This window comes from Vigna unguiculata, chromosome 8 (assembly GCF_004118075.2).
Source record: "Vigna unguiculata cultivar IT97K-499-35 chromosome 8, ASM411807v1, whole genome shotgun sequence".
NCBI lineage: Eukaryota > Viridiplantae > Streptophyta > Magnoliopsida > Fabales > Fabaceae > Vigna > Vigna unguiculata.
Window position 1 is genome coordinate 19892797 of NC_040286.1, and position 9099 is coordinate 19901895.

The following is a 9099-nucleotide window of genomic DNA, read 5'->3' on the forward strand; positions in this document are numbered from 1 at the left end:
TCGAAAGCTTAAACCTCTTTTCAATTGAATCAAATAGATTGAAAAGTTAGGATGTAAAAGTAGTAGACTAGTACACCGTTAATCGATTAAAACATAAAACAACAGATTAATTTATTCTTGAACTATGAAACAAGAGATTAAAAAGACAAATCATGCAGCTAAAATCTCGACATTTATGCAAAATGCAGAATTCGCAGATTTAACTCAAATAACAATCTTTTACATACAAGACTAATCAATATTTTTAACAAGTATATAACCTCAAATTATACAAGAACGCATTAAATCACACCAAAGAACGAATTGCTTGGTTTTTGAGTTTTTAAAGAGATTCAAAGTGAGTGAGATAAGGGAGAGAGAATTGCATAGTTGTTTTTATACTAGTTCACTCAATCACAAAGCTACATCTAGTTTACCATAACAACTTGAGCCTGGTTTGCACTATATTCAAAAGTTTTACAAATCACATACCAAGGTTATACTTTTGAAAAGGAAACACACAAGATTTTTTACTCACACAAAAATCTAGACACACACCCTGTAAGAATCACACTTATAGACCTGAAATCACATCAGGCAAACCAACCAGAGGCATAAAAACATCCAAACCTAATGGTGGTTGTCCCTACCCAACCATACATGTGTTCTTCAAGCTACTCACAAACCAAAATGCCTCCAAGATTAACCAAGATCTTCAAACCACGATTTGCAGCTGTGTATTGCAAAGAGAGAGAGTTTTCCATAGAAGAATGACAAAGTTTCGTGCTCAAAAACTCAGATTTGTACCTCTGCTCTAAAAAACACAGCATATATAGTTTGGTTTAAGTGAAAACAATCGATTGAATATTCCGTAAAGTCAGTTGATTTCACTTGATAGTGAAATCAGTCGATTGAAAAATAATTCAAATTATTGAATGCCTTCATACCAGAAACTATATACTACAAGCCTTTTAACCTGACTAAATGCCTTCCTACTAGAAACTATATACTACAAGCCTTTTAACCTGCTAAAACCCATTTTAAGATATTAAAAGAGACATACTAAGGTACACAAGACATCTAATCTATGCCATATAGCATACCAACATGATATAACAACAAAAAAATTACATTTAACATGTTATTTTCAAATTTAATACACTAAAACTTAATCTTCAAGTGGATCTTCATCAAACACCTATAATCTTCATCCACATGGCTTTATTAATTATTTGCTTCAAGCTTTCTTGTTCCAACAACCATGACCACACATACTCTCAAAAGAATAAAACAATTACTTTAACACACAAATGGCATAGAAAGCACTTGAAGCTAAGTGCTCTTAAGATGACCAAGTACTCTCAACCACTTGAGCTAACATTGTTCTTTGTCTTCTCTCTCCACATTTATTAACTTAGGGGTTCCCGCCCTCACATTAATTAAATAAATATTTATTTATTTATTTATTTAATTTGTTTGAGTCTTACGATACACTCCTGCTGTAAGAGTGTTTTCAAATTAGTCATTGTAATTAAGAGTTTTTCATCTCAAGAGGAGATTGAGAAGGATACTTGGAGAGGTTGAAACTCATATAACTTGGAGAGTGATACTCGTTGCTCGTCAAAGGTGTTGATTAGTGAAATTTCTTAAGCAAGTTGCTTAAGATACTAGACATAGCCTCAAGTATATGTGAATCAATATAAATCTCTTGTGTGCATTGTCTTTATCCCTACTTTTTACTTTTAATAGTTTGCTTGTTTGCTTGGTTGTTTGTGCGCGTAAAGTTTGAATTTGTTTACATGCTAGATTCATTCCCCCCTTTCTAGAGCCTCATTACATTAACCTCTTCCCTTCTTTCTAGTTGACCTTCTTGAAGCAAAGCTTCATATCTAGATAACATTGTTATCTTAATATTCAGCGAGGATCTTTTCAAGATTTTCTTAAACAACTTAACACAAACACATTGTTCTTTTATAATCAACAAGAGTAACTCATCATCTTGATAGACTGACTAGATGATGAATTAATTTGGCTACTTGTGAGACTTTTAGAGTTTGTATACAATAATATATTAGTAATTTCTATTATTCTTTAAGGATTTAAAATTCTCTTTTGTATAGAGATTATATATATATATATATATATATATATATATATATATATATATATATATATATATATATTTTTTCTAGAGCATACTTAGAATATTAGTGTATGAAACTTTGACCGGAATGTGATTCATCCGAAATATGTTAAGCAATTTCTACTTAACTGATGTTTTCACGTTTACAGTCATATCCAGTTTAAAGTATCACACATTTTTAGAGAAATAAATAGTTATGCTGCTGATCAATTTAGAAATATGTATAAATGGTATTATGTTATGCCTTTTACTATTATTATTTTGGATTTGTTTTCCATAATAGATATTTATTAATTGCTTATGCTTCGGACTGTTTATAGTTTCTTGTCATTGCATTTGTATTTTATAGATTTGATTTAATTCCTCATATTTTGTATTTTATTTATTTATTTATTCTTTTTAATAAAATTTATTTTTTTAATAAAAGAATTTACGTAATAACAAATATTATATGTGCTTTGTAATATTAAAATATATCGATGTCTAACATGTGTTCATTAAAGAAAAATATATTAACAAAAAAAACTAATATATATTTCAAATATTTATTAATATTTTAACAAAGTACCTTAATTAATTAAGATTATTTAAAAGAAATAATTAAAACACAGTAAATATATCTTCAATTTTGTTATGTTTATCGGTCTCACTATTTAAAAAAATAAGTGGATATATTTCTTCTGTAAAATTGATAATAACAATGTGAAAAAGTGTGAATTGCAAATTATATGCGATAGTAAAGAATTAGGTTAATTAGTTCTTAAGAAAAACAGATTAAAAGTATCTATAATGTTAGACAAAATTGAAAATAAATTATCACAAGAAAAAAGTAATACCAACTTTTTAAAAAATATTAAAAATTGGAACATACTAAGTGTAATTAAGGGAATAATATACAAGAATATTTGGGCCCTTAAAATATCTCTCTTTGTGACCTTGGAAACTCCAAAGTAAATCGCCGTAGGCACAGCACAACCACACACATATGGCGAAGGACTTTTCCAGTGTTCCCTGTGCAAAAATCTTTGGCCGCAATTAATGCCACACTTTCTTTTTATTTTTCTTTCAGCAAATCAAAATCCTAGGAAGGACAAAAAACAGAGCGCGGTAAGGATAGTGTGGGCCTGCGCTGGCAAGATAGTTCGAGAAGCATGTGGAAGAAACAGCCGCCACGTGTGCAACCAAGAGTCCACGTGGCGCTCCACGGAAGGCAAAGCGAGATCGCGCGCAACACCAACCTCTTATCAACAAAATCCTCATGTTAAATCTCCCTCGTCAATGTCTTCTCATGGTTCTCTTCTCTTCTTCACGCCCACTCTCCCTTCTTCTCCACCATGAATGCGATCTTCACTGCTTCAGCTCTCTCTCTTCCAATTTTCCTTAGAGCTTCCAAATTTGACACAAGACGGGTAACGTTCTTCTTCTACGTGTGTTTTCTTGTACTTTACTTAGCTGCCTTCTTTTAATTAAGGTGATGGTAAAAGTAAAGTTTAAGTTAGTTATTTAACAAAAAAAGGCTACTATAGTTATCATAAAAGTTGGACCAATCATTATTTGCAACGATTGTTTGTGATTGAATGGTGATGTTAAATTGTTTTCTCGTTCAAGTGTATACATTTAAATAAAGTGAACTTAGTTTACCATGTTTAACTTCTACCCTTGGAAGTACAAAGTAGACATGGAGAGAAATTTGTTGATCCTAGTCTTCTTTAGATTTTTTTTCTTTTTTTCTTTTTTGTTGTATGTGCACAATTGAGTTGAAGATTAGAAGTTGGCATGTGTATTTAGTGTAGGCTCAATTGTAGCTTGAAGTATAATGATCGGTAAAATGCATTAATATGCATTGTTTAATAAAGGCTTGGTTTGTTAGCAGTGGTTGCGTACGTGTTCCTCTTGTTAAACCGTTATCTATAGTTGTTAATATTAGCAGGTTTTTCCTTCAAAAGGGCTTGATTTTCTGATTACTGTATTCTCTAGCTTAAAGTTTTTGGGGCATGTCAAATTTCAGGATTTGAAATGTAGATTTAAGGTGTTTGCTGTATTTGGAGAAGAAGACAAGAAAAATGCATGGGGTGCGCTGTTTGATGTTGAGGATCCAAGATCAAAGATTCCACATAATAAAGGGAAGGTTTTGGATATATATCAGGCCCTGGAAGTGGCAAGACATGATATTCAGTACTTAGACTGGCGAGCTCGGCAAGATGTGCTCTCAATCATGCTCCTCCATGAAAAGGTTTCAACCGGTTTCATTTTATGTTATTGCTGTATAGAATTAGTTTGATGCCTGAATGAATTATGATGTTTGCTGATGTTTAGAATTTTAACATTTATAATCTTGGTCACTGGAGTGTTAGTACAATATGGTTTTTGTTTACACGCCCTTTTACCCTTTTACTCGTTGAGCTAATCATTTTCCACCATGTGTTGATTTACTCCTTTAAAATTATGAGCTTAGGTGGTTGAAGTTCTGAATCCTCTAGCTCGTGAATATAAATCGATTGGCACCTTGAAAAAGGAGCTAGCTGGGTTGCAGGATGAATTAGCACATGCACACAGACAGGTATAGAATTTTAGCTGTGATAAACCACTCAACACAACGTGAAACTGAGTTCTTTTTTAATTGATCTAACTTGGCAGAAACTTGTCAATTCGTTACTCATCTGCCATTAAATTTATGTAAATGAATAAAACAGGTTCATATATCTGAAGCAAGGGTTACCACTGCTTTAGATAAGCTTGCTTACATGGAAGAATTGGTAAATGATAGGCTGTTACTAGACAGAAGCACAGCTGAAATTGCCCAAACATCATCTTCTCCCAGTACATCTGCTAATTCTCCAGTTACAGAAAAGAGAAGGCAGCCACGGAAAAGCTTGAACATATCAGGCCCAGTTCAGTCATACCATCCCCACTTGAAGAATTTCTGGTATCCTGTTACTTTCTCCAGGGACCTAAAGGATGATACCATGGTATGTGCGTATGTGTCTAACTGTCTCTCTCTTTTCTGGAAAAATATCTATCATATACTTACTATTCTTGTGTAGTCAATTTCAATCAAACAAAATGAAGATTTGACATATGTTCAGATTGATATGGCTGCCTCTTTCTTTTTCTCAACTATTATAGAGCTGAATTTAAGGTTTCTATCCTAATCTCCCCATTTGACTATACCCATGTTGGCTACTAAATGTCTTTTTGTGACACATTGAGTGGTAGAAAATATAAACGTTTCAATATTTCATATTACTTTTTTTTTTTTTCTATTTTATCGCTTCTCTGTTGTTGTTTTCAGTTTTTCTTGGGGGTAACGAGGTGATGTCCGGTGAAAGATAGACATGGTCTAAGCTAAAATGTGAATTCTGAGTAGCGTGTTTGCCTTTTTTTCTGTCTCAGATCCCAATAGAATGTTTTGAGGAACCATGGGTTATCTTCAGAGGGAAAGATGGACAGCCTGGATGTGTCCAGAATACTTGTGCACACAGAGCCTGTCCTCTGCACCTTGGTTCAGTAAATGAGGGTCGTATCCAATGCCCCTACCACGGTTAGTCATCACTGGAACAAATTATTATGTCCTATGTATGAGTTGTTTGCACTTGTTGATACTTGACAATTTGCCTGTAATTTCACAAGACACGATATAGCCTACAGATGTACACTGAAATTTACAGACTCTAAAATTACCAAATGGTTGGATATCAGGCTGGGAATATACCACTGATGGAAAATGTGAAAAAATGCCATCTACTCGACTTCTAAATGTGAAAATAAAGTCAGTTCCATGCTTTGAAAAGGAGGGAATGATCTGGATTTGGCCTGGAAATGACCCACCAACAGCTACCCTTCCATCTTTACTACCGCCTTCAGGATTTGAAATCCATGCTGAGGTACGTTATGGATAGAATCTGTTCCACTAGGTGTTGTCTTCAATGCAAGATAAATAATTAAAATTATATGATTGATTAAAAAAAAAAATCATGTGACTTCTTACTTGGTTGCTCTTCACTTCGTACATACAGATTGTGATGGAACTTCCAATCGAACATGGTTTACTTTTGGACAATCTTTTGGATCTTGCCCATGCCCCTTTTACTCACACTTCAACATTCGCTAAGGGATGGAGTGTTCCCAGGTTTGTTTGGTCTATACCATTAAAAACTAAAAGCAATTGTCATCCGGAAGATACAACAAGTGATTAAGGGATCAAAATGCTTTTGGGGGATGTTTCAATTCAGATTCGTTCAAATTGATCAAAATCCTCTTTCCCTTTCCTACAACTTCCCTTTAAATTTTACGCATCTAGTATACACTAGGACAAAGCAAAAATGATTACTGAGTAAAGACTTGGAGTGTTCTTGAAGATATACATTATGCTGTAACAATGCCCTCTTCGAAGTCTTCCATTGTCAATTTTATGGCAAATGCATTGGAAAGTGGTATTTTTCTGGGGTTAATAGCTAAATATCATACTGTAGTAACACTTTTATCTTGCATTGCTTATGAATGGAATATTTCAGCTTTCTGTTATATGTCTGAAATATTAATTCTCTAGCTTATTCATTCTCCTTGCATGAATTTGAACTTGCAGCTTGGTGAAGTTTTTGACACCTGCATCTGGCCTGCATGGATACTGGGACCCTTATCCTATTGATATGGAGTTTCGACCACCTTGCATGGTTTTATCAACCATTGGAATTTCAAAGCCTGGGAAACTGGGGGGACAAAATACCAGTACCAAAGAGTGTTCAACGCACCTGCACCAACTTCATGTCTGTTTACCATCTTCGAAACAAAAGACAAGATTGCTATATAGAATGTCACTGGATTTCGCTCCCCTGCTTAAGCGTATACCTTTTATTCAGTATCTATGGAGGCATTTCGCAGACCAGGTAGAGTTTTTTCGAACAATGAATTTATATTTAACTATGTTCGATAACTAGGTTTGAGTTAGGGCGGAAGAACAGAAGAAGATAAAAAGGGTAGGAAGGGTTAGGCGTGCTTATTGTCTTTAACCAAAAGAAATTAATAAAAGCTTCAAGGCTTCAATCCGGCCCTGGTCTAACGTGTAATTTAAGTGATAATCTTTCGGACCAAAATGACAGTAATAAATTAAGTTTAAGGACTTAAATAAAACAGTCATAATTTCAGGGGTTTATTTGGAATTTCCTCGCTTTCAGGATCCATTCGAAAAAATTTAATATATTAGAGACTAATAAAATTATTTACCCAAAATGAAATTATGTCCAGAGGACTACCAGCTTTTTCTGCAGATATCGTCATAAATTGGGTTATTCAAACATACTTAGGATACACTAGCAAAACTTCTCTACGTGGGAATAAAGTATAATTATAACATTTTCACAAAAGTAAAATATCAAAAGGTTTTACAAAGTAATTATATTTTGAAATAGGAAATACAAAATGCTTTACTTTGATCACAGTTGTAATACGAGAAAGTGGGAAAAAACTATATTTTTTATATATTAAAAAATAAAATAAAAAATCGCGAAATAAAAAATCTTGCTCCCATAATCCATAATGTGCATTTGCCTCTAGGAAATCTTAAAAATCTGTCATTATTCTTCATATAACACTATTTAATGTGATTTGAATTTTTAGTATTGATTATTTATTAAAGTACAATTCTCTAGTTAAATAAAAGGGCATAAGTTTAGTACAGTGATCGTGTTCTCATTATGACTTATCATGTTCTCGACCTATATGTGGATAGCAGTAGGTTGCAAAGAAAAGAAACACATGACATCATTTAAATAGACAAAGTTAATAACAAGAACATGAAAGAGTTTATGTAAGTTTGTCCTTAAACAAATGTTACCTTTTCCTTCTCCATGTTGTACTAATCGGTGTTTTGATGTTCATTTACTAAAAGGTTATAAATGAGGATCTGCGGGTAATGGTGGGGCAACAGGAACGAATGAACGATGGTGTAAATGTATGGAATTTTCCAGTACCCTATGATAAGCTTGGGGTGAGATACAGAATGTGGAGAGATGCATTGGAGCGAGGAGCTAAACAACTACCATTCACCTCATAAGATCAAATACAGAATAAAAAATGCTTCTCCAATCCTCCAATAAGGAATTTTTCTTTTTCAACTCAGAGCTACATCTCTACAACACCATCCGGGAACTCTTGTATTCATAAGAGGCTGTTCCTTCCAAATATACTTGAGTCTGGACACCTTTTCACCCTTTTTCCTTTTTATTTTTTCAAATTCTGTACAGTGCCAATCATTTTTCACTTGTGATATCTGCACCATCTCAGCTGTTGCCTTAACTTCACCCCCGAACAAAAGGGCATGTAGTATGAAACAATATTTATATGCCAATGCTATCTAATTTAGGCTTTACGATTTCAGACTCGTATTTTATTATTATTGTGTTTGTAATGAATGAATTCTAGGTTTGAATTATTGTGATTATAATAATTTATAAATTTTTTTATGTAAATAACTTTAATATATAGAATTTTAATTTGGAATCATATAATAATAATAATATAATAATAATTATATATTTATTATATATCTATTAATAATACAATTCAGTAGCACAAATAGTAAGTTTTTCCATCAATCACAAAAAGCAAAACACACATAATTAACTCAAAATAGAAAGTTCAAACACTATTTTTTTACAAGTGGCAACGTCTGGTGATGACACGTGTCAATGCATTTTTTAAACCCTAATTCTTTTACACTCAACTCTTCTCCACTCTATGTGGTCACCATCTTCTGCCTCCATTTTTTTACTTTGCTCTCACTCACACACACTCAACTATTCTCTCACTCTCTGTCGTCACCATCTGTGCCTCCATTTTTTCACTTTTCTCTCACCCACACCCTATGTTGCCTCACACCTTACGTTGCCTCACTGAAACCGTCCATATTCATCACTCCGATCATCAACAAAACCCTATATATTCAACACTGAAATCCTACCTTTCTCTTACAACACGAT

General features: G+C 33.3%; 1 protein-coding gene across 1 annotated transcript; it reads left to right on the plus strand.

Annotated features, from left to right (window-relative positions):
- Nucleotides 1-3352: 3352 nt before the first annotated feature.
- LOC114194661 (chlorophyllide a oxygenase, chloroplastic) lies at nt 3353-8497 on the plus strand. The gene is made up of 9 exons (XM_028085017.1): nt 3353-3531; nt 4131-4355; nt 4578-4682; nt 4816-5091; nt 5516-5663; nt 5822-6006; nt 6139-6251; nt 6708-7008; nt 8010-8497. The coding sequence occupies exons 1-9, from the start codon at nt 3457-3459 to the stop codon at nt 8172-8174; spliced, it is 1593 nt and encodes a 530-aa protein (XP_027940818.1). The 5' UTR covers nt 3353-3456; the 3' UTR covers nt 8175-8497.
- Nucleotides 8498-9099: the final 602 nt, after the last annotated feature.